At 47.4% G+C, this 24,878-nt stretch overlaps 2 protein-coding genes and 1 long non-coding RNA gene across 6 annotated transcripts in view; 2 read left to right on the top strand and 1 right to left on the bottom strand.

Moving 5' to 3' along the window:
• Pigr (polymeric immunoglobulin receptor) overlaps positions 1–1,667 on the top strand; it is a 28,941-nt gene extending 27,274 nt beyond the window's left edge. For all 4 annotated transcript variants that reach the window (XM_050147637.1, XM_050147634.1, XM_050147635.1 and 1 more), the window contains one exon: positions 379–1,667. In XM_050147637.1, the coding sequence (XP_050003594.1) occupies positions 379–474 (96 nt within the window). In that variant the 3' untranslated portion in view covers positions 475–1,667. The remainder of the gene's footprint in view (positions 1–378) is intronic.
• LOC126504996 (uncharacterized) overlaps positions 1–7,244 on the bottom strand; it is a 25,830-nt gene extending 18,586 nt beyond the window's left edge. The window contains exons 1-2 of the long non-coding RNA XR_007592776.1: positions 7,152–7,244; positions 6,900–7,039 (exon numbers count right to left, since the gene is read on the bottom strand). This is a non-coding gene — a long non-coding RNA (uncharacterized lncRNA). The remainder of the gene's footprint in view (positions 1–6,899; positions 7,040–7,151) is intronic.
• Positions 7,245–9,758: 2,514 nt separating this feature from the next.
• Fcmr (Fc mu receptor) lies at positions 9,759–24,750 on the top strand. The gene is made up of 8 exons (XM_050147866.1): positions 9,759–9,910; positions 17,232–17,570; positions 18,211–18,342; positions 19,206–19,425; positions 20,496–20,647; positions 20,922–21,080; positions 21,192–21,250; positions 22,875–24,750. The coding sequence occupies exons 1-8, from the start codon at positions 9,850–9,852 to the stop codon at positions 23,049–23,051; spliced, it is 1,299 nt and encodes a 432-aa protein (XP_050003823.1). The 5' UTR covers positions 9,759–9,849; the 3' UTR covers positions 23,052–24,750.
• The last annotated feature ends 128 nt before the right edge of the window (positions 24,751–24,878 follow it).

Raw genomic sequence — 24,878 nt, 5'->3', positions numbered from 1 at the left:
AAAAAAAAAAAACAAAACAAACAAAAAAAAAACCTACCTCTCTAGGGTGGTAGGGAGAGAAAACACAGGACACCTCGACTGATAACAACCTAGGCCACACCACCTGTGGACTACAAGGGCATAGCTTTTGGGGACAGTCCCCACCGACAGAGGGTGTTCCACTCCACTTTGCATAAGGGGGTAGTGAGACAGTGGGAGATATTTTTAGAGGCTGCAACTTTCCATTTCTCAAAATGTCGCTCTTCCTGCTGAGCATGGGGGCTGGACTGAAATGAAACCAGGGTCTCAGAAGTTGGTATTGCTCCAGCAGAGAGGGCAAACTTCACAAGGACGTCCCTCTTCTTGCCATCTGCTAACGCCTCCCTTATTGCTCCCCAGTCATCCAAGGAGGAAGCTGACCTGGCCTACTCAGCCTTCCTGCTCCAGACCAGCAACATAGCTGCACAGGTCCACGATGGTCCCAGGGACGTCTAGGCAGCGCTGACCACCTCCCCCTGCCTGTGACAATCAACCCGAGAATCACCCTGATCCATTCACAGCCTGAACTCACTCGTCTCCTGACCTTTCCCTCCTGTCCTCAGAGGTGTGGTGGTCCCTTCCTCGGTTATCAAAGCCTGGCCTCGCTGTGCCTGTCTGGGAGGTGTGAGGAGTTCCGACCTGCAGCTTTTCTCGGCTAAGGGAGCAATGAAGGTGGAAATGAGGAGGAGTCAAACCTGAGAGACATTTCTGAGAGAAGAGGGTTCGGAGTTAGGTAGGGCGCACCTCAGGTGGGAGAGCCATTTGAAGTTTCTCACACCATATGATGGGAGGTCAGTGTAACTCTTCTCTCTCCATCCCTCCCTTCATCTCTTCTCCATTCGATAAGACACATCTGAGAGCTTATTAGAATTCAGGCGCCTACTAAATGCTGAGCTCCAGACCACAGCCTTTCTACACACACCACTGGAAGAGGCCCCATCTCCTCCAGAGTCTGACTTTTCACTAAGACATGGCATCAGTACCAGGCATACCTCCTGCCCCGGCACCTGTTAGGGCAACATAAGAAATCCCTGTAGTCTGAGGCATACGTAAATCATAAGGGCACCATGGTTTTCAGATGGAAGAGACTTGCTCTATGGCGTCTGTGAGGTAAACCAGTGTCAAACCAGATCTGGCAACTCCTGGCTGTTGACCTGGGATCTGCCTTCAAGACCTCTTCCCTTATTAGGGGGTGAACTTTGGCATGAGGAAGACGAAATGAGTAAAATGGGCATGGCGGTGTAGACGTGCAATCCCAGCACTCAAGAGATATAGAAATAGGATCAGACGTTCAAGGTCATCCTTAGCTAAGCAGGGAGTTTGAGGCCAGTCTGGGATACAATGAAGACCTTGTTTCGAAGCAGAAGAAGGAGGAGGAGGAGGAGAAGAAATGCAAATGGATCTTTCCCCTGTGTCACCTTTCCCCTTCCTGTCACTCACGTGGACCTCAGATAAAGGAACAAATGCTCTCGCCATCTTGTATTTGGAGAGTTTTGAGCAGACAGGAAGAAGATTGAGCCTGGGAGCAGCTGTTCTTCTAAGAGTCAAATTAAAAGACTGTTTTTCTCTGCACTTCAACCAGCACCCACAGGCTGAAACCAACAAATCAGAAATGTCAATTAATAATTAAAGCCTATGATTGCTACCAAGGAGGCTCAGACTGTGTTTGTCCCCCACACCTCAGCTCCTACTTCAGGTGCCCCAGAATATGTGTCCCTACAAACTCATTCCCTACGGAGGCTGAGTGGAGGAGGTCTTGAGCATGATGTCTTGGGGACAGGAACAGATATTAAGCAACCTGCTCTTCCTTGAGCACAATCCTCCTCTGCCCTCCTCTTGGGCTACCAACTGCAGGACTTGGTCTTAATTCCATGGCCCTGGCTTAGATCGGAGTCTTTGACTCCTTCCCAGGCAAAGGGAGGCAGAGGAAAAGACAAGGAATGGTAGGTCCTTTTCTTTGTAATGTGGGTGCAGTCCTACTTCTCTGGCAATGATAGGAAGTCACCCCAGCAGAGGAGTAACTCACTGTATGCTGTGCCCCTTGTTAGTAGACATTACATATCTTCATCCCATATGCTTCTCCGCTCTGCTTGTGGTATCACTGAAGGGCTCTGCTGGCACCAGGAGACTGAGATTCACTGTCTGCATTAATGTCAATAACCAAACATTCAAGCCTGGGCTTATCACATGGCCTACCCCAATCCCTGCTCTCAAAAGCCAAGAGAAGACACTAAAACCACAGGCAATGAGTTATCTATAGGTGACAGCAAGTGCACCACACACTCTGTCCTGAGGAAGATTCTTACAGGAAGGAAGCTGTGTCACAGGTGGACCTGAACTTTTTTAGGATGGCATTCAACCCATATAAAAGAATAAAATCAATTGTGAGCTCAAGGATGATAAACAGATCGGCAATGACCATCAATCACTCAGGGAGTGACTTAAATATCTGATGACAAGGAAACCTTCCCTGTGGGTTAAAATTATCTTTTGGAAAGCTGTTACATAATAGTATGGCTATGCACTAAGAAGGCCCACCTAGCAGTTCCCCTTCCTATCAGTTCCAAGACACTTGATACAACCGTGCAGCTTACTTTGTGAAGTGAAATAATCTCTACCCATTTAAGATGTTTCTAGATTCAAGACTAGACAACTCTTCTAAGAACACTGGACATCGATTAATTAACACAAGGTTAGAGACAAACCATTTATTTTGATGATTATGACTCTGGACCCCAAGATAAAGAAACATGTAGTGTGCCCCACCCAAACTTCCCTGAAATACTTAACTGTGCTGAGGAGCCTTTACCATAAAAGAGAATAATGAAGGGTTATTTCAGAAACAATACTTTCTAAGTGGAAAAGGGGCACACCAGATAAAAGATTGAGGTCAATGGTGCAAAATTGGCCATGGAACTAAAGCAGAAATGAGAAAAAGATCACCCAGCCTTATGAAGCAAGGAGCTCAAGGATGTCTCTTCTAGGGTGGTTATATTTAATGTCACACACTCATAATCACAGCATTAAGAAGGTTGAGGCCAGAATCCTGTGAGTTCCCAGGCCAACCTATATTACATAGCAAGACTCTGTCGCAAAAACAACAATTAAGATTTCTATTTATGGTGACAGACAAGGCCTCTATGAGACCTAGTTAAAGAGAAGCATCGAGATAAAAATGACTAGAATTCTTGTGAGTTAAATGAAAGAAGATCAGAAACACACAAAGGACAGTGGGAAAATAAAGACAGGTGACAAAGGAAAAAGAAACGAGCCGTGGCGACATCTACAGAATCATCATGGTGAAACAGCCAGGAGCAGCCAACTGGCATACAGCCACTCTACAGTGCTCATGCCAGACTGGAGTCAGGGGTAGCTGGCAGGGAGGCACTGCTTCCTGCTGAACTCAGCCACCATAAGTCTGACAAGCTAAAGAGAGACTACTGGCTAGACTACAGAGCTGCAGTCAGGAGTTAATACAAGCTGGACAAAAAGATAACCAGCACAATGCGGAACTATGGGGACCGTGGTAAACATACCACATGAGAGTCTTAAGCTGAGCCTCCCTGCAAGGTCCAGAGGGACACAGAAGGACGCCCCTCTGCCACTGCCTAGGCAAGAGAAAAGGCAGGAATATGAGAAAAGTGTTTAACCTGGCGTAATGCCACTAGTGAACACAAGAACTCCTAGACAAGAGCTACCAGAGAAGAGGAATAAAAACAGCAGAATGTAGAAGGAAGGAGAGTGCCCAACAGCAACGGTGAACACAAGTATGGGTGTGCCTTCCACACCCCATCACAGAACGCCCTACACTCACACCAGAGATGAAGCTGCAGCCAGCAGGCAAGGGGCTGAAGAAAGGAGACTTCTACATAGTCCCCTTTCAGTAGGGAAGACACACTGGGCAACGTTGTTTAAAGTCCTTACCTCACCTGCAACACTGCAGTGAAAGATGACCAACGGGCAGGGAAAACTGTCTTCATCTCTACCAGCAAGAAACACGGGCTACTACCCTGCGCTAGTGCATAGAAACATGAAGTACTATTCTGCATTTTATGTTATAGTGCATTTTGATTTGAACCTTTAATATTTGCTTTGGCACTTTAGCTGCTTAGTTTTTGTTTTAGCTTCTGTCTCATCCAAACAGACTTCTTCTATGGCTTTTCTTTTCCCTCTTTGCTTCTTCTCAGCACCTATTCTAGAACATGTTCTCCACTGCTTCTTATCACTCTCACCCACACTTACTTCCTTTTCAAACTTAACTCTATGTTTTCCTTTCCCTTTCCTGTTACTTCTTAATTATTTATTTCCTCTCTTTTTATTTCTTAATTATTAATTTTCTCAACTCAAAAAAAAGCCTATTCATTGTGTTTTTCCAAGTCAGCACTGTAGTGCCACTGTCTCTGAACCCTACTGAGAGCACAAGGGGAGGGCCGAGTGTCCACTCCTGCAAGTTCACACCCAGACTGCTGCCAACTCTTTACACCTGCTGCTGTAGTCAGCATCCCTTCCAAATTGTCCAGGAAACATAAGCAGCAGCAAAAACAGCTTGCCTGGGGACTTGCAAAACGTCTAAAGAGGGTTGAGAAAGTGAAAAGGAAAAACCAGGGCCGCAGTCACACCAACAGAAGTGCAAAACACAACAAAGAAACAGCACATATAAGAAAACGGCCACAAGACCACAGTTCCCCCAAACAAGGAACCAAGGCTATGATAGATGAAAGGCTGGAAAACACGGTTCAGAGTCCTGCTTTGTAAAGAATTGATAACTACACAGGAGCCTCAAACAAGCAGATGCATGAAGTGAGAGAATCAGCTAGATTCTAAAAATCAGCTACAACAGAAAGCTAATGAAACAGATGGACAGGTGATCAATGTGGATAACAAACTTAGAAAACTAGGGAAACTTCGGCACCTGATTCCGAGCAGCCAGGTAGAAATGCTGGGATTCAAAGAGACCACCAATCAAAGGAAAATCACAGTGGAAAGGACCAACAAACAAAACCATGCTGCCAAGGAAAGATTAAGACTATCAAGGGATGGACAAAATGAAGATGATAATTCATTCAGATAAACAAAAGAAAAGTTGGTCAGCATGACCAAAACCCAGGACACGTTCAAGAGACTAAGCCCAAAAATCCTCAAGAAAGAAGAAAAAGTTGAAGTGAAATCTAAAGGTGTAGTTCCTTCAACGCAATTACAGTAGCAAATTTCCCATAGTTCCTTCAATGCAATTACAGTAGCAAATTTCCCATAGTTCCTTCAATGCAATTACAGTAGCAAATTTCCCAATCCTCTAGAAGAAATGAATGGACAAACATAAGAGGGATTTAGAGCCCCAAATAGGAAGAATAGATTATAATCGACCCTTCAAAACAAAGGAACTGTATTATAACGCTAAGGGGGAAATGCCAACCCACCTGCAGAGGCAGACACAACACAATAACATCAGGTGTACCACCGGCCCCACCTACAGAGGTGAACACAATAGAGTAACTTCAGGTCTATCACTAGCAACACTAGGAACTAGGAAGCATGGGATATGGCAAGCACTGAAAATACACATCTGCCAGTCAAGATGGTTACATCCAATAAAGCCAGCCCTTGAAACTGAAGAAGAAATAAGGACATTTGCAAATTAAAGCAGTTCATGACCACTATGCCGGCAATGTAGAAAATATTTAAGGGGCTGGCGAATGGACCAGCTGTCAAGTGTGTCCCGCTTTTCCAAAGGAGCTAAGTTCAACACACTGCTAGCAGTTTACAACTGCCTATAACTCTAGCCCCAGGGCATCTGACACCCTCTCCTGGCCTCCACATGTATGGAATATACTCTCACACACATACACACATGGATATTTTCTAAATCTTCAAAAAATATTTTAAAAATAGCATATTAAAAGAAAATCCTATTCACAAAAGCAAAGGAAAGAATGATTTTTAGGCAATAAGTAGATGAATCAAGGGGAGCTAGGAAAGAATCCATCCCATCCCACACGGTAAGCCAGGAAACCTCCAACAGTAACATGAGACAAAGAACCAACCGTAGAAGAGCCCAACCAACCAGAACAGCTAGCAAAGTCACCGGCACTAACAAACATCTCTCAAAAATAGCCTTTGACACAAATGGCCTTGGTGGCCCCTTTAAAGATTTAAAGGCTATCTGAACGCGTTAAAAAGCAAAGGGCAGCTGTCTGTTATCACCAAGAAACACATGCACTGTGATATCAGAATATCAGAGGCAACTCAGGAAGCAAATGTCAGCTGTCTGAAAACTTCCTTAGCTGGTCTGATAGCCACTAAGGCTGGCCTCAAGCCAGCTAGTTCAGGGAAGCAATAAAGAAAGTCACTATGTCACTATTTTGGTGGTTCTCAACCTGCGAGTCACAACCCATCTGGGGTCACATATCAGATAGGCTGCATATCAGATAATTACATTAGGATTCATCACGGTAGCAAGGTTACAGTTATGAAGTAGCAACAAAATAATTTTATGGTTGGGCGGGTCATCACAACATGAGGAAGTGTATTAAAGCATTAAATAATTAATTAAATTAAAGCATTGTCAAAGCATTAAAAAGGTTGAGAATCACTGTACTGTATGTTAATAAAGCAAATAACCCATAAGAAGGTATAAAACACAAACACATATACATATGTGTATATATTATGTGTGTGTGTGTGCATCAGATATAGGGTTTGTAGTTTCATAAAGCAAACACTAAAGTGCTTGAAAAGTCTGATGTAATAACAGAGAACACTTCAATGCTCCATTCTCATCTTCAGCTATTTTATCCAAACTAGAAATTAACAGAGAAATTCCATAGCTAAAGTACACTATAGATGAACCGCACTTAACACCTATCTATAAAATTCCCACTTACCAGTGAGAGGGCAATGGCGGCCTCTTTGTGGTGTTGGAGATCGAACCTCATGACTTCATGCCTTCAAGGGAATCACTCGACTATTGAGCCAGAGATTCAGCCAATGACTACTATTGATTGGCTGACTGATTTATATGTCCCTATGGAAAGGACAATGAGTCACAAAGTGGGGTTGGGGAGGTGCCTGAAGGGGCAGCTCTGCATTTGACCAGATTCAGGCCTAAGAGTTTGGATCTCTCTAGTCATTCCTACCTGGCAGAGCCCAGACTTGTAATTCTTTTGTTTAAGATTTATTTTTTATTTTATATGGTTTGGTCCTGTGCAGGCCTCATACATGCTGCCACAGTCTCTGAGTTCATCTGCGAGTTAGTCCTGTTGTATCCAGAAGATATTGTCTCCTTGGAGTCATCCGCCCCCTCTGGCTCGCACACTCTTGCCTTCTGCCGTGCTCCCTGCACCCTGAGGGGAGGGGACTGAAGGAGCCCTCCCATTCAGGACTCAGTGTTCCAAGGTCTCTCACTCTCTGCACCTGGCACAGCTGTGGGTCTCTGTGTTAGGGGGCATCAGCAGCAGGAAGAGGCTTCTCTGAGAAGGCTGAGCATGACCTCAATATATCCAGCAGAGTGTCGTCGGGAGTCATTTAGTTGCAGGGTTCCATTAGTACAACGACAGGATTTGTTTTTCCCCCAGGCCCATGTTCACTCTAGTCTTGGCTCCTTGCCACCAGAGCAGTGCCAGGTACATGTGCCCTCTCATGAAAGAGGCCTTCATTCCAGTCAGATACTGGTCGGTTACTCCCACGGTGTTTGCCCTGCCGTCATACCAGCCTATCGTGCAGGTAGGTCACCACTGCCATCAGAAGGTTTGCAGACGGCCAACCACCCCCAGCACACGCTGACTCTTGCTTTTTTTCTCATATAAGTTTTTAAAGGGAACCTGCGAAGGCTGCACATGTAAAATGCTCTGCTTTCATTCACAAGGCTTCAGCCCTGACTGGCAGGCTCAGCCAGCAAATTCCAGAACTTCATAGGCAGGCAGAAATTACACACCAACTATATATAATACACACTCACAGCCACACCATCTACTCGCAATACACATCATGTACCCCAGAACACACATCACATGCCTACATACCACACAACACCCATTTACATATGTCACGCTGCTCATTTGCACAGGACACTGACTTCACACGTCCACGATGCACTGACACCCACACTCTCACACCCACCATCACACTTTGTACATTTACTCCTATTCTCCCTCCTTGCTTCCTTCTCTCCTTTCCTTCCTTTCGCCTGCCCCAGGACTCCAAGGCAATCCCAGCCAACAGAGAGCCCAGCTAGCTGCCTGGCCTGTGCAGGCCACTGGGAAGAGCTCTCTAAGTAGGAAGGGTCAACACTGATCCTCGCTAAAGCTGACCTGGGTTAGCCACTCTAACCAGAGCCTGAGGCTGCCCTCAGACTACTTGCTGGCCGAAGGCTATCACATGCCAGTTGCTCTGAGCTAGAAGAGACCGGGAGAGAGATAGATGGCCAGGGCAGGGCAGGGCAGAGCAGGGTAGGCTGCTCACGCCCACTTGTTTCCTCTTTCCTCTTCCTCTGCACCTGCTCTGAGCTCACATTCAATCTCCAGGGCTGAGGAAGCGATTGCATCGTGTTTTGGAGAGCACGTGACAGCTCTGGTGTGTGGGGGTGACTGGGGAGCGGCGTGCAGTCAGCCAGCCACCAAGGAGCCTGAAATAGGGTGGGCACAAGGTTGGAAAGCCTACACCAGGGGCCCTGGGCACTGTGGTTAGCCAATGAAGCGGCCCTGAAGGAAAACCTGGGAACCCCCTGAGAAGCTACAGTTTTGCACATCTCCATGTTAAAAGACTTTAATAGCATTGCCACACCAGCGATTTCTGCTGTGCACCAGACAAGTCAGTGGCTGTCCCCACGTTATTATCAGTGAGAACACCAGCTCAGGGAAGCTTGCCCAAGGCTAAAACGTGTCAAGTCTGGACAAACCCTCAGGCATTCTGTCTTGAATCCAAAGTTGTTTTCATGAGCTTTCACAGACTCGGCTTCTCTCTTCCCTTCATCAGTGGCCTTACCCTTGTCACTAGGTGTCCTGAAGCCTGGCTCTCCCAGGCTGCTGAGACTCCAGGCGGAGTTGCTATGTGACTTGTCACACCTGACTCTTAGCATTGCCCTTCTCTTATCGGTCAGTGGTGTGTGCCTCTGTGAGAGGGAAGACCATTTTGGAGACTGCTGTGGGAGAATGAGGGACAAAGTACAGCTGGGGCACTGGGCAGGCTGTGGCTAAGACCCCTGAGGAATGATTATCTGCCTGGTGGGGTGCCTGAGGCTATGTTGTCTCGCCTTCATTTATTCTCTAGATAGAGTGTAGAGAAAAATAGTGAATTGCTCAAAATCTGTGGTTAATATCACTACAAATAGTAGGGTGTTCACAAGTATTCTTTGGAGGAATTAACTGACGGCCCCTTAAGACTTCAAGCAGCCGAGCTTCGGCCCACAAAGCCTTTGTTGTTGGGAGAGAACCAGAGATGAGTCTGTGTTATCCTGAAGACAGAGAAACAATAAATGTCTTTAGTCCAGAAACCGGTCAATGCAAAGGAATCCTGGGAGGCCCCGCTGAGAAAGGTGTCAAAGCCCAGTAGCTGCCCAGAGTCCTGAGTTTCTTAGAGACCCTTTAAACCCTAGTCACCCATTTTTATGTAATACATGTTTTCTCAACACTCGATTTCCGCTGTGGTTTGCTGATATTTTTTTTTTTTTAGACAAAGGCCAGTTAACAAACAGGACAGATTATCATTTCCTCATTTTTAAACCCCTACCCCTCAGGGGGGCCAGACTCTCTTTCAAGTACCCGACTGAAGAAGGCTCTCCCAGGTGATCGCTGCCCAGGCGATCGCTGTGTCTCTGCGTACTCTAGGGGCTCCTGTATGGAATCTGGCCTCCAAGGAACCATGTGCCTTTGGCTCTGGTTACTTTGCTTCCTGCCAGGTGAGTACTGCGGGGGGGGGGGGGGGGACAGGACACACACTCCCAGCTAATTACCAGGTTTGAATTAACCAGGGCTAATTCACCGCCAGCCACCTCCAGCCCTAATGTTTCTGCACGGATTGAGTTGTAGCCTAGGCAAGAGCAGGCGTTTGGAGACTGAAGTGCTGACCCCTCCCAACTCGCGACTCTCATCCAGCACAGATGCTAGGTTTTCGAAGGCTGAAGGTGTCACGTATCCTAAATAGTCACGTATGAGATCTGAAAATAGGTGTCTCCTAGGCCTAGGTTTGTTCTTCTTACATCTATTTTCTCCTTCCTTGGATCTTTTTTTTTTCTTTTGCACGCTTGGATTGACAGCTATTGAGTTCAAATGAAGACTGCCTAACCTACTCCCTAAACTTCATAGCTCAGTTTACAAACTCCTATCCGGCACCCCCTTAAACAGTCACCAAGATATGGAGCTCAATGTGCCTGAAGCCTTGCCTGAGAGACTTCACTGCGCCATACAAACCAGCTATCCCGTCTCTCCTAACCGTCTCTAACATTATACTGTCAGCCAATGGTTCCAACACCTACTCTTGTCTTCTAAATGCGCCACACTCTGTGTGTCTTCCAGCCAAACAGGCTCTTCTTTGAACAAATGCTACAGATCCATGCTCCCGTGCCCTCGCTCTGGCTGTCCCTGCTACGGGAACACCATCCCTCCCAGTTTACCGCACTGGTTCTTCCCAAACCTACTTACCTCTCGTTCGTCAGTGCCTTCTGAGTCCAGTGAGTCACATCATAATTTGGCTCAGTGCTCTTATATCTTACTTGGTCCATCAATAACATCCTCTTTGCGAGAGCTAAGCTTTGTTGAGGATCTGATTGGATTAAGAAATGCGCAGGTATTAGTCAGGCTTACCATTGGATGTGGTGGTGAGGATGTTTCCAGAGAAAGTTAACAGAGGGAGAGCTCCACCTTGCCTGTGGATTGTGCTATGGGCTGACTTCACGGATAGAATAAAAGCAGGAAAGAGAGGAAGCTGCTGAGCACTGGGATTCACCTTCCTTGTTGATCCCCCACACACACCATCCCACCCCGAGATATAATCCATCAGCTTCATGCTTCCGCCACCGTAGCTTCCATTCCATGGCGGTCTCTACTAGCTCATAACCTTCCTCACGCTGCCACCCTTTAACACAGTTCCTCCTGCTGTGGTGACCCCCAACCATAAAATTATTTTCGTGCTATTTCATAACTGTAAATTTGCTACTGATATGAATGGTAGTGTAAATATCTGTATTTTCTGACGCACTTAGATGACCCCTGTGAAAGGGCCATTCAACCTCTAATGGGGTCACAGCCCACAGATTGAGAACCACTGGTCTACGCCCTCAAACTGTGAGCCCATGCAGACCTTTCCTTACTGAAGTTTCTCCCTCTTAGGTAGTTGGTTGCAACAATGAGAAAAGTAACTAATCTAGGAAATTTATGCCAAGAAGTGGGACCACTGCTTGAGACATCTGACCTGGGGCTTATAGGCCTTCAGAACTCATTTTCGGGAGGCGTCTTGAAACAGGGATGGTTAAAGAAGGTCTAGAACGCTGTTCACAGAGGTTAATTAGAGTCTTCTGGTGTGAGCACTTAAGACCAGAGTCTCTTACACACAGGAGAACAAGGACTCCATCAGAATTTGGAGTAGAAGCCATTTGTGTTATAACACGGCTAAAAATCTGGCTGTATTCTGCTTGCGCCTCCATAAGCGGAATGATCCTGAACGCAAATGGACTAAGTTGTTTGACAGGAGAACTGTAAATGTGGCGTAGCATTCAGGCAGTGGCATGGTTACGACTCCCTGTGTTTACCCAGATTTACAGTGAGAAAGGACAGAAATGTGTGGAAAATGCTCCGCTTGGCAAAGAAAGGAGTGCGAACTCAGTTAAAGATGCAAATAGAACGAAGAAGTATGATTCATTAAGAGATTAGTACAGTTAGGGGCTGTCTTAGTTAGGGTTTCTATTGCTGCAATGAAACACCATGACCAAAAGGCAAGTTGGTGAGGTAAGGTCTTATTTGGCTTGCACTTCCACGTCATTGTTCATTACTAAAGGAAATCAGGACAGGAACTCATCAGGGCGGGAACCTGGATGCAGGAGCTGATGCAGAGGCTATGGAGGAGTGCTCTTTACTGGCTTATTCCTCAAAGCGAATAAGTTTGCCCAACTTATTTTCTTATGGATCCCAGGACTACCACCCAAGGGATAGCAACACCCAGAATGAGCTGGGCCCTCCCCCCATTAATCACTAATTAAGAAAATACCCCTACAGGCTTGCCTGAAGCCCAATCATTTGGAAGCATTTTCTTTTTTTTCCTTCCATTTATTTTTGTTTTAAAAAAATTTGCTTTTCATTTTACATACCAACCCCAGTTCCCCTCCCTCCCCTTCTCCCACCCCACCCTCCCCCCCTTTCCATCCCCAACCCATTCCTCAGAGGGGGTAAAGACTTCCTTGGGGATTCAACAAGGTCTGGGATACCAAGTTGAGGCAAAAACCAAGTCCCTCTCCCATATCAAGGCTGAGCAAGGCATCTCACCATAGGGAATGGGCTCCAAAAAGCCAACTCATACATCTGGGATAGGTCCTGGTGTGACTGCCAGTCACCCCACACATAATAGATCAAGCCACATAACTTTCACCCCCATTCAGGGGATCTAGTTTGGTCCTTTGCAGGTTCCCCAGCTCTCAGGCTGTCAGGAGTCCATGAGCTCCCACTAGCTCTGGTTAGCTGTCTCTGTGGTTTTCCCTATCATGATCTTAACCCTCCCCCCTCCTTGCTCATATGATTCCTTCTCCCTCTCTTCAGCTGAACTCCAGAAGCTCGTGGAAGCATTTTCTTAGTTGAGATTTTGCTCCTCTGAGATGACTTTAGCTTCTGTCAAGTGGACATAAAACAATCCATCAACCCATCACAAGGGGAAACTCCCAACTCTGCAATGGGACAATAGAAAAGATGACTTGAGTTTGGTATTTCACCTCTCGAACTAGAGGGTGTAGTGATATAACACCAGCACATATGTGGGCTTCAGAGTGTGACTTTGGAGAGTCACTTCACACCTTCTGCCTACTAAAGGCAGGGTCGCTCGTATTGTATCTGCTGCTATGCTACATACTTTAAGATAGTTGGCCTGTGAATTTCCAGGCAGTTCTCTTCTCTCTGTGTCCTATCTCACCATAGGAATGAGAGGATTACAGATGCATATCTGGGATTTTGCATGGGTTCCAATGACCGAACTTGGATTGTCAAGCTAGCAGTTCACCCATTGAGCCCTCTCCCTGGACCTCCAGCAATTTATTCTTGATTCACTAGCATGAGGATGGGTTTGGTCTTCAGCCCTTGGATGGTAGCATTATTCTCCAAGACAGAAAACTCTTTTATGTGCAAGCAGGTTTAGGAAGAGTTCTCTTCTGGCTGTTGTTAGATATTATCTTAAATAGTCAATGGAGTCCAAGGGCCAGAGCCAGTTTTGATCTCAGAGGCAGTAACAAGACTAGAAGCAAACATGTGCTCAGCTAAAACTTTACCAGCACCTGTATTTAAAGGGTCCTAGAATAAATGAGTTAGTGCTGAAAGAGCAGGGAAGACACAGGAAGAATCGGTCAGGTACCGAGCTGTGTGCGAGTCCACCACTGAGGGGTGGGTGAAGATGACTAAGTAAGCGAGGAGCCAGCACGCGAACAGCTATGGCAGTAGAGCATCAGGGGGGCACAAAAAGGGATCCTAGAAGAGAGACTCGGGTGGGTCAAATGCTGCCAAGGGGACCAGTAAGATGGGGACAAACAAGCGATCAACAGAGACAGCCATAGCGACAGTTGTCTTGACGTGGATGAGAGCAGTGTCAGTGGACTTTTAGAGACCAAATTTTGATCGAATTTGATCAAAGAGAAATTGAAGGAGTGGATATGAATTTGTTGAGACATTTGGGAAAGGAAACAGAAAAGAGCAAACAGCGGGGTTTTCAAGGTGCCACTATCAGGGTTTGTGTGTGAGCTGTGGCGGTGCTGAAGAGAATTCAGCCGATGGGTGCAGCAGAAAGGGGGATCATTGCAGACAGACATTCTAAATCAAGAGAAGGGTAGAGACTCGGGTTGCAGCAGAAGGAGTGCCCTGGGAAAGGAAAAGGCTGAAATCAGGAGACAGGCCTGTTCACCTGCAGGTTGCTGTGGATGGGAATGGGACACCGAGTGGAAAGTTCCCATGCTTTTAAATGTTTTATGATGTTTGTTTGGTTTGTGTTTGTATATTTGGGGCATGTGCCACAGCATGCGTATGGATGTCAGGGGACAATCTGAAGGAGTCAGTTCTCTTTCTCCATCACAGGGACACTGGGAACCAAAATTGCCAGGGTTGTCAGCTTATGCCTCCACCCACTGAGCCATCCCACCAGCCCTTTCGTCCTTTTTAAAGGAATTTAGAATTTCACAGTCAGGCAGGTAGGTAGGGAAAATGCTTGCCACGAAAGCTTGAGAACCTGAGCTCAGAGCCACAGCAGCCACATAAAAAGCCAGGTTCAGTGGCTCACACCTAGGAGCCAGAGCTGGGGAAGCTAAGGCAAAAGGATGCCCAGGATTGCTGGTGAATGGGTGAGCTACAGGTCCAGGTGGAGAGAGCGCCTGCCCCACAAACACACACTCATAGCCTATATTCCTTTTGATAGTACATAAATCGCAAGTCTGTAGTCTTCCTTCTTTTGAGCATTCTGCTCCTGATTGGGTTGAATCCCACTGCTGCCTAGAAAATCTCTGGAGTGGCCTCAGCCCTCAAGACCCAACCTTATTTCACCTTGCTCCGCACTGTGAGAAAGCTACAGAGCATCACTCACGTCTCAAATGCGTGTTTTCACCCAACTGTATACTGACAGTGATTTTCAGACTACGTCTTTCCCTCTCTTTGATCGTCAGCAATTTAGTCACCAAAATTGAGATTGCAAACTTGATGCCATTTAATTGCCTCTACAACATTAATATCACACCTGTGGACTCCTTTAGACACCTTCTCCCACCTCCTCTTTCTTCCCCCAAATAGCTTTTAAATGGCCGAGAATTGTATCTGGGATATTCATTTAAAAAGTGGGCCCTGCAGCAGTCTAGACAGAGAGAGTGCCCGTGTCCAAGGACAAGACTGCTCGTGGCACCAGCGAGCTCTCTGGGTGACTCATGTGGACAGCAGCATCTCAAACTTACGAACTGCAAGACTGTGCCTGCCTTATCTCTGTCTTGGAAATCTGTTTTTGTAACCCTGGCTAGATAGTTTACCCTGGAACCTGGTCGGGTTTTTTATTTGATTTCTGTATTTATTTGTGATTCCTGCGGTCCCTAGATCAGGTCTCCTCTCACGAGACTTTGCAAATATGTTACCTTCCATTGCCTGAGTCCAGGCAGGAAGCCACCAGGTGAGCTCAGCTGGCAGCAGTTTTAAACACTATTGGGTTTTGTGTATGCTCTGCAGGGTTCTCAGGCAGACCACATGCTTCTGGCTGACCCTTCTCTGCCTCTTCCCCTCTCTGGCATGTTAGCGTAGCTTCACGTTTCCATTTCAACGCTTCCTGTGGATATTGTCCAGTCCTTCACCCTTGCCTGACCCCCATCTCTAGCCCATTTTCCCCACCTTCCTACACCTCAATGCTCCCCTCTACCAGAAATATCCTAATCTAGAAACCTCGAGCCCATTGACATTCTGGTTTTTTATTTTAACTCTCGTTTGACTAAGTCATCGGAGCTCTTCAGAATGCGCGCAAACATTCAGTTGCAGATAAATGTCGGTAAGCTGGCAGGTTTCCCTGCTGTGTTGTTTCTCACATCCCCATCCTGATAGAGGCAGCTCTTGTCCTCTGAAAGGCCTGTCTCACCTCCACCTTAGCCTTCCAGAACACCTAAAGACACACATGCACACTCTACCCTATCAGTCCTTCACAAGGTTAGAATAAGAATGGCCCCCAGAGGTTCATATGTTTGAATGTTTGGTTCACACTTGGAACTGTTTGCAAAGGATTAGGAGGTGTGGCCTTGTTGAAGAGGTGTGTCACTGGGAGTGGGCTTTGAAGTTTAAACTCCACACCATTCCACCAGTTTACTCTCTCTCTCTCTCTCTCTCTCTCTCTCTCTCTCTCTCTCTCCTCCCCTCTTCCTTGTGGATCTCAGCTACTGCTCCAATACCATGCCTATCTGCCTGCTACCATGCCCCCACCACCACAATGGTTATAGACTCCAACCCTCTGAAACCATGAGCCCTAAATTAAGTATTCTTTTCTGTAGTCTGGCTTGGTCATGGTGTTTTGCCACAGCAATAGATAAGTAACTAAGCCTTCTTCTCAGTCTATGGAGGCACTTGCTGGGCCCCACTTACATGGTCTTCTGTGGCTTTAACCTCTTCTGTCGAGGGTTAAATTACTCTATCCTTTTCTCCCCTGGCTTGTTGTGGCCCACAGCTTCTGCTCCTCCCTGCTGCGCTCCCTCTCAGATGCACGTATGCTCATAACCACACGTGTGCACTCACACTCATGCCTACCTGCTTTGGCTCCCACGAGTTCTCTACACTAGTGACTAATATCACCTTTTCTGTTGCCCTTCATGCCTGTTGGCTCAGGGTGCAGCTAAGACATCACTTCTCTCAAAGCCTTACTCCTGGGACACCATCCCCTTGGCAGCCTGAATCAGGTGCTCCTGCTCACTCCTTTTGGGGGAGCCCTAAGCTATCTCTCTCCTGGAATCTGTTCCATGTGCTGTAGAAGCAGTCTGTTGGGATGACTTACCCACATGATTGATCTATGACGGAGGGATACACATGAAAGACATCCAATGGCTGAATGGTTTGATAGAGTTGGAGGGGGGGGCTGGGTAGAAGAAAGGATTTGAGGAAAAGGGGATCTTGGAAGCGAAACGTGTCACCTTTCTCAGCCCTATACTGAAGTTACTTGGGGGCTGTGTGTCACTGGGGGTCATTCCAGGCATACTGCTTCTCTTTGGAGTAGGCACTGTGGTTGTGTCTAAGTCCTTACAGTCTCAGGTTTAATAACGAGGCTGATGCTGACACGGGATGGGCACAGAGTAAGCCTGTAAGAGAACAGGACCTTGAAGAACCTGAGCACGGGTCAACAGGCAGAGGTCATCCTAGAGCTGAGCCTGGCTAACGCAGGGATAGGCTAGATCTAGGGAAGCGTGTGAGGGTGGTCTGGGGTCGGCACCAGGTTTGGAGAGATGCCTGAGGTTGAGGGTGTGGCTGAAGTTGAGACGCATCTGGATATAGAGCTTCTTCTGCATTGGTTTCTCCTCCCTACAGTATCTGGGACGCTGAAGGTCCTCCCGGAAGTACAGCTGGATGCCGAGTGGGGTGGATCCATTGTCGTCAGGTGCCCACTCCGTCACCCTCAAACAGGTGTGAGGATGTACCTGTGCCGGGAGATGACTGACCCCAGGATCTGTGCCACTGTGGTGTCCAACAGCTTCGTCAGGAAGGAGTATGAAGGACGGGTCGTCCTGCTGCCATGGTCGGATCCAGAGCATTTCCTAGTGGAGTTGAGGCAGCTGACCGGAAGTGACAATGGAGTCTATGCTTGCGGTGTGGGTGGACACACAGACCGGGGCAAGACCCAGAGAATCACCCTGAATGTCCATCCTGGTAGGTGCTTAGGAAACATTCTCAGCTGAGAAAACAGGCAATTTTCTAACTGTGACTGTCCCGTGCCGTGTTAGGCAGCCCCGTGACAATGCAGATCGACACAGCCTAAGACCAACACCCCAGCCTAGAACCTTCTATCCACAGGGGACAATGGAATAAAATGGGTGCTGTGTGTTGCCTGTCCTACCCAGGGCATGAGTGGAGAGGCAGACATTAGGCTGAGGGAACCAGAAGGAGGTCCGTGACGGTCCTATGTACTTATGAAAAGTCTCGGACGACTGGAAAGGAGAAAGACTCCCTGATCAAACCATATCTAGTTCACACTGTTACTATACTGTCGGGCCCTTCATGTCTTCTTACCCCTGACTTTTCCTCTTTTCAGTAACTTCCTAACATGCACACGACTGGTTCAGCATCTTATAATCCCAATAGCCCGATGGTCTTATAGGGAATGCTGGGTGGGCTTTGGGAAAGACCGGTTCCTTGGGGCGGGGGAGGGGGACATGTTCGGCTCCTTTTCCACTTGTCTCAGGGGACCCTGCTCATCTCCTGACAGCCTCGCCCGAGTCAGTGTCTACTTGAACCTCCAGTCCTTTCTCCTCCCTGGTGATCGCCAGTGTATCCCTCTTGCCTCCAATAGAATACGAACCATTCTGGGAAGAAGAGCCTGCCCCTGAGCCTCCACCGTGGTTTCACAGATTTCCGCAGGAGCAGATTCCCAGCCGGCTCCATGAGGTTGAACATGTCACTTCTTCTGGATCCATATCCGAAGGTCAGTCCTTTAAATCAAGGTCTACAGAAGAGGGATTTATTTATTTATTTATTTATTTATTTATTTATTTATTTATTTATTAGTTGAAAGAGTGGCTGGCAAAGCAAAAATGGGCTTCCCATGCTTTCTTTGTCCCTGCCCTAAGAGAGGGCCTTCATTCTCCAACTAGGACACCAGGCCCTAGTTGCAGGAGTCTCATATCACCACCAGATGGCACCAAACCAAAGTAACAAAGTGCCCAATTGACAAATGCCAGCTCCTTTTTCAAAGTCTGGGTAGGGCAGCTGGTTCCCAGCTGGAGGTCATTACACTTCCGGCTACCTGCAGGGCTGTCTTCTGCCTGCTGGTAGCTAGTGGTTTTAACAACTCTATTCGACACTTAAAAGATGACAGTCACGCTGAGGTTTCCATGGCATGTCAGCATATACCAGATCAGTTAGACACACTAATTGAACATCGTTACACTAGGAGGCCCTGCTGGGGCCAAGAGAAAGAGTGTAACTGGGCAGATGATAGATCAGCGAGTGTGACTGACAAGGATGGGATGGAAGAGAATAAATGAGCATAGAAAAGCAAGAGACGCTCCACCCCACACCCCCAGCCCCCCACTCAGTACATGCTAAGTGCTTCTGCCTGTGAAGTCAGGAAAGGCTTGTCGGAGAAAATGATATTTGAAAGAAGCATGTATGAAAATTTCCTGTGTAGATAGCCTGCTATACAGGCATTCCAGGCCATGAGGACTGCGAGGACAAAGGTAGCATGTATGGGCAAAAGGGGAAAAAGGACTGAGCGAGGAAGACACTCCTGCAGACTGGAGAACATGGCTGATCACCATTGTTACCTTTCCCTTCTCTCTCTTGAAGTGACCACACCAGTTCCCAGGACCAAGGCCCCTCCAGCTCACCAGCCCTCCAGCACCGTTCCAGTCACCCACCATCCCAGAGGTTCCAGAACATCTTCCATGACAGCTGCTAAGTCCCCAGCCCTCCTGCCAGCTCCCACAGCCTCAAAGACCTCCGCTCAGCCTGCACCGCGGCCCCCAGCGGCCAGCTACAGCCACCACACCAGTCTCCAGGGGCAAAGGTAAGAGTCTGTGTTTAGGGCCTGGCTGCTAAGAGCCTTGAAGTCAACTTGCCCCTTCTCGGATTGAAGTCAACTTGCCCCTTCTCGGCTTTATCTTCAGGAGTCCCCAGAGAAATGCTGTTTTTGAGTGTGCTATGAAAATGCATTGGTTTCATTTACAAAGATGGGCTTGCCAACAGCCATTTCTGACCTTATAGAAAGGCTTGGGTCTTTCAATCATACAGATTCATTCAGGTCTGTTCTAATGAATAACTAAATGAGAAGAACTTTTAATTAATTTAATTAAAATTAATTACCAATTAATAAATATTAAAATTACGGTCATCTTTTTTCCTTTCCTTTTTAATGCCGCTAACACACTTTAAATTCCTTATTTAGGTCCTAAATATCGGACCTAAATGAACCACTAGGGGGCAGCCTTATAGCAAATGCGCAAGAAAACCCACAAGTATTTTATAGTCTGAGCGAAGATGAACTCCCAGAATCATTCGAATCCTATAAGCGAGGGAACTGGGGCAATGAAGTCTAAGTGGTTTCAGTGAAACAGGACTCTTGATTCTTATTTCAGAAATCCACGTAATAAACAGTTTCTAAATGTCAACTACATGCCTGGCACCGTGCAGTGTCCTAAGACGTTAAAAGATAAAAGACTCCACGTCTGGCTAATGCAAGTCGGCCCGTGAAAAGGTTTCTAGCGGCGGGAACAGGAGCTGTTATAGAAAGTCCTATAGACCAGGCACCTTCAGTTCTTTATATCTTCTTTGTTTTATAGCCCTAACAAATTTGTGGCAGGGTTTATGGTTCCCATTTATAAGGGAATACGGTTCAGGAAAATTAAGACTCGCTCAAGACTACATAACCAGTAAAATGCGGAACTTGATTTGAACCCAAGACTCCTGACCCCATAAACAAATCTCCTTGGTGGGGTGATGGAGGGGGTTTTGTTCACAAAGGGTCAACTCTGAGTCATCTCCAAAACGGGTGACCGCACTGGCTGAGTCTTTACGTTTCTTTTCCTCATTTACCTTCTCTGTCTTCCTCCCCCCCCCCCCCCCCCCCCCCTGGCCAAGAACACCCCACCACAACCCACAGTACGAGAGAGAAGACCAAGGGCTGCACATCCCCGTCCTAGAATTTCACATCCTGATTCCGGCCTTCCTGGGCTTTCTGTTGCTGGTTCTTTTGGGGCTGATGGTAAAAAGAGCCGTTCAAAGAAGGAAAGGTGAGCAGCTTGAGGCTCTGGGTTTCGGTGGGAAGAGCTGAGATACCAAAATAGAGCAGAGCATTCAGATCCAGCTTGAACTCCCAGGGACCGTGGATGGGAGATGGAGCCTAGGAGGGCTTTGCCCTTCCTCCTGCGCTCTGCACCCTGGGCATCTATGCATAGGTCACACAGTGCCAGACACCAGAGAGATGTGCAGTTAGGGGGGAGGAGATGCAGGTGGCCACCGGCATCTGATGCCATGTCCTTTTCTCTTCCCGGTGACTCCCTGAAGCCTTTTCCAGGCGCGTGGGCCGAGTGGCGATGAGGATTCGAGGCCGGGAGGCGTCCCGCCAGTTTCTCGCACAGCGCCCGGGTGCCCCACAGAGACCACGCTCGCAGAACAACGTCTACAGCGCCTGCCCGCGGCGTGCGCCAATACCCGACCGAGTGGGTGAGCGCACGCACGCGTGAAGCGTGGAGACGGGCTCCAGCGGGGCGCAGGGGACGGGTGGCGGCCAGGCCTGGAGATGCCCAGCACTCACCGCTTTCTTCTTCTCCGTAGGCCCAACAGAGACTCCACTTCTCAGTACCCTAGCCTCAGCAAACACCGCCCCGCCGCAGGTAAGCTCCGCCCACCCCAGCCAGTGATCGGTGCTCAGCAGGGCAAGCAAGCCCCTCTAGTCCCCAGTACCCCAATTGGTTGTATCCGGTTCCTAGGTTGAAGCCCTCCGGAGAACTCTGGTTACCTTACTTACCTGGTCAAGCATTTCTCTTGGGATAAATGGATGCTGGATGGCTTTAGTCAAGTAGAGAATGATAAAAGATGTGTAACCCTGCAGCGACCGTAGTGTAAAAGGGACACTTAGGTTTCTAGAAGGCTAGAGGTGGTGGAAGGTACCCCGACAGTTTTAACTCAGTGTGAGGGAGAACATTCTGGAAAACCCATTTAAAATGAGAGGCGGTAATGTGGCCCTCAGACTTTATCCAAAGTGACTGGGCAGAGATGCAGGTGTTCAAACAGAACAGGTGTGTCCTTTTGTTTTTCCAAATGAAGGAAAAATTCTTTAAGTATTCACAACGTCTAAAACAGTGGGGTTTGTAGCCAGAAAATATTAATAAGGGCTCTCTGTGTGTGTTAATCAGTGATAATTAATTAAATACAACAGACTTAAAAAATGCAGAGCTCAGGACACGGAGGCCATGTCTTCCTCTAAAGTCAAGGTTCAAACCAGAGGGACCAGAAGAAGTGGCTTAACCCAGGACACCAACCCAGGGATATTTGCCCTAACAGCCCCAACAAACTTCCATGTCCATGGTCAGTATTCAGCCGCCAGACCAAATCCTTATTTCTACCCACAGGGAAAGCGGCTGTTTATGACCATGACCCTGAATTTTCATATCCCACTTCCACTAGCCTCCCAGTAGCTGTCTTGCAGGCACGTCTGCCTTCAAGGGAGGTTATGAATGCCATGCCTGGTTGGCAATATATTGATTAAATGATCATGTGTCTGGCTAAAATGGGAAGAAACCTGTAGTCACCTCCAGCCTCTTGAATGTGTCCTCTCACCCACATAACCCCCCCAATAGTATCCAAGGCTTGGGGGTGACTGGCCCAGCAGAGTCTGTCTTCTTTTCCTGTGGATGTGCCGTATGGTCATTACAGTACTTGTACCCTGTTGGAGTCTTGACATAGCCTTGTCTTCTGAGAACTAGCTGCCATGAAGGAGAAGTCCTAAAGCTTCTGCCTGGCAGAGAGAAGCACCCTAGTGCCCACATGACCTGCAATCTCCCTTCCTCGGCTGCCCAGCCCTTTTCTGGAATGCGGTCTTGTGCCATGTCATGGCCTCTCCAAGTCCTTGCAGAGGTATAAGAAATGACTCACCCTACCTCTGAATAGTTGCCAGAGAAGGTGCATATTTTTCCTACATGTCATATCCCTCTGTCCCCAAGGGGAGACTTCTGCAGGTGGGCCTCCTTCACACCGTATGATTTCAGTCTGAACCCCATGTAAAGCATATCCTGCCCATGTTAGAATGAAATAGTTTCCAGTTATTTGGGGGTGAGAGTGCACCCTGAAAAACCCTGGGGCTGGCCCACTCAATGGAGTTCAGCCAATTCTGCATTGTTACCATCTGGAACTTGGCAACCATGCCCATGTCGTTCCATTCCCTGTAGCGGATATCCACCTAAACAGATGCTAAAATCACGCAGCCAGAGCTACTGACACTCCTTTGGTTGTTCCCAGGTACTTGAAGCCCCCTGGCCTCACACCCCACCTCTGAAGACAAGCTGTGAGTACTTGATGTTGGGCCACCAGCCTGCTGTCAACGTGGAAGACAGTGATCCAGACGATTACATCAACATTCCTGGCCCATGTCATCTCCCCAGCTGGCCCCCAAGGCCCAGATCTTCGTGCCAATGAGTCCTGCCTGTCTGCTGATGTCCAGCACCTTTTTGATTTGTTTATAGAAACCCTTACCTCCCATGTCCCACACCCCAACTTGAGTCTCGCCTGATTATCTGAATGCCTTGAGAATGGTCCTATTACAATTTAATTTTCACCTCATTGACGCCCCCTGCACTCATCGGGAGAGCTCTGGGCATACAGAGCATTCATTTGTCATGACGGCACCTGTCCCTTCTGTGCCACCTAACATCCTAGGGGACCTACAAGATGCTTCATCACTTTTGGTCACATGGTCTTTGCTGCCTTACTCCTAGCTCATGTGGCATCAGACTGGAACATAACCCTGGCTGATCTTCACAGGCCTTGTACCAAAGGGCATAATGAGCTTCTACATTTCTTGAGTCCCATGTCAAGGGCAACTTATTTGATATGATTACTTATTCTAAATTTTTAGAACTAAGTTTTCGTTAGTGTTAGAGACACCACACACACACACACACACACACACACACACAAATGAATCCTCTTTAACTCCCCATCACTTGGTATAAATAACCTGACTCCAGCATCTCTCTCTTTCAGAAAGTCTTGGCTATCTCCTATCTTCACTTTGATCTTAGCCAAACTATCATCTCTCTCTGCTTTCAGAAATACAACCGTTTCCTTGTCAATTCCAGACAGCTCATAGCAAGGCATGGGAGCAAAGCACCCTGGGGGATCCACGAAGTCAAGGCTCTGCCCTAGCACTTCCAGCACGGAAGAAGAGACATCCCACCCGCACATGCTTCTTGTCTGATGTTTGGGGCAAGGGTAGAGTCAGGCACTTCTGGAATTGACATCAGCTGCAGAGTTCAGGCACAGCATGAGGCAGGAGAATGCCAGTTCTTGCATTTGAGAAGAAGGCCTTTCCCAGATACACAACACAAGCTCCCTGAACCTTTCCTAGAAATAGAAGGAAGTGGCTACCTGAGTCAAGCTGCCTTACTTCACGAGGAATAGCATCACAGATTGAACACTGCATCCAGGTATAAAGTCACTCTCAGCTTGATACATCATATTAAACAGATAAGGAAAGAATGGTATCATAAGAAAAGAGGGGTACTTGTAGAAATCAGGGAGTGGGTGGGTGGGGAATCAAGGAAAAGGTGAAGTTTTGGGATGAATCGGCTCTGTTTTAGCCCACATTGTAGCTTTCATCATTTAGTCTTCAAATTAGTGTCCTTTGGTGGAGCAATAACTGTAGATGGAAGTTTCTGTCCTGCCTGGTCCCACAGCTGTTCAGTCCCAAAGAAACACACAGAGGCTTATTATTAGCTAGCTCTTACAACTTAATTAACCCATAATTCTTACCTATGTTTAGGTACATGGCTAGGTACCTTTTCTCAGTGAGGCATTCTTATCTTGCTTCCTCTGCATCTCACTGACTACTGCATCTCTGCCTTCCCTCTACCCAGATTTCTCCTAATCTGGTCGCCCTGACTTTACTTCCTGCCTGGCTACTGGTCAATCAGTGTTTTATTGAGCCAATAGGAGAGACAGATCTTTACAGTGTACAAGAGCATTCTCCCACAGTAAATGACTCAGAGGTTAAGAGCAGTGGCAGCAATTCCAGAGGACCTGGGTTGGATCCTCAGTACCCACATGGCAGCTTACAACTATCTTTAACTCTAGTCCCAGGGGATCAACATACAGGCAGGCATAACACCCATACACATGAAGATAAATAAAATCCCAAGTCAGTGCCTTCCTTTCCACCCCAGCACTCTCTCCCTGTGTGATTCCCAAGCACTAAAGTTGACTCAGCACCACTCATTGTTCCCCAACAATTCAAAACAGATAAAA

Source organism: Alexandromys fortis, unplaced genomic scaffold (assembly GCF_014885135.2).
Source record: "Alexandromys fortis isolate MF-2015 unplaced genomic scaffold, M_Fortis_MF-2015_v1.1 scaffold_58, whole genome shotgun sequence".
Taxonomy (NCBI): domain Eukaryota; kingdom Metazoa; phylum Chordata; class Mammalia; order Rodentia; family Cricetidae; genus Alexandromys; species Alexandromys fortis.
This window is presented reverse-complemented; position numbering and strand designations above follow the sequence as displayed.

What these genes read in the sequence shown, in the direction of transcription:
- Fcmr (XM_050147866.1), top strand. Translation starts at nt 9,850, where the DNA reads ATGGAATCTGGCCTCCAAGGAACCATGTGCCTTTGGCTCTGGTTACTT. An exon ending in ACCAGTCTCCAGGGGCAAAG is followed by an intron (nt 19,426 to 20,495) that starts GTAAGAGTCTGT and finishes CCCCTGGCCAAG; the next exon opens with AACACCCCACCACAACCCAC. An exon ending in AGCCGTTCAAAGAAGGAAAG is followed by an intron (nt 20,648 to 20,921) that starts GTGAGCAGCTTG and finishes GACTCCCTGAAG; the next exon opens with CCTTTTCCAGGCGCGTGGGC.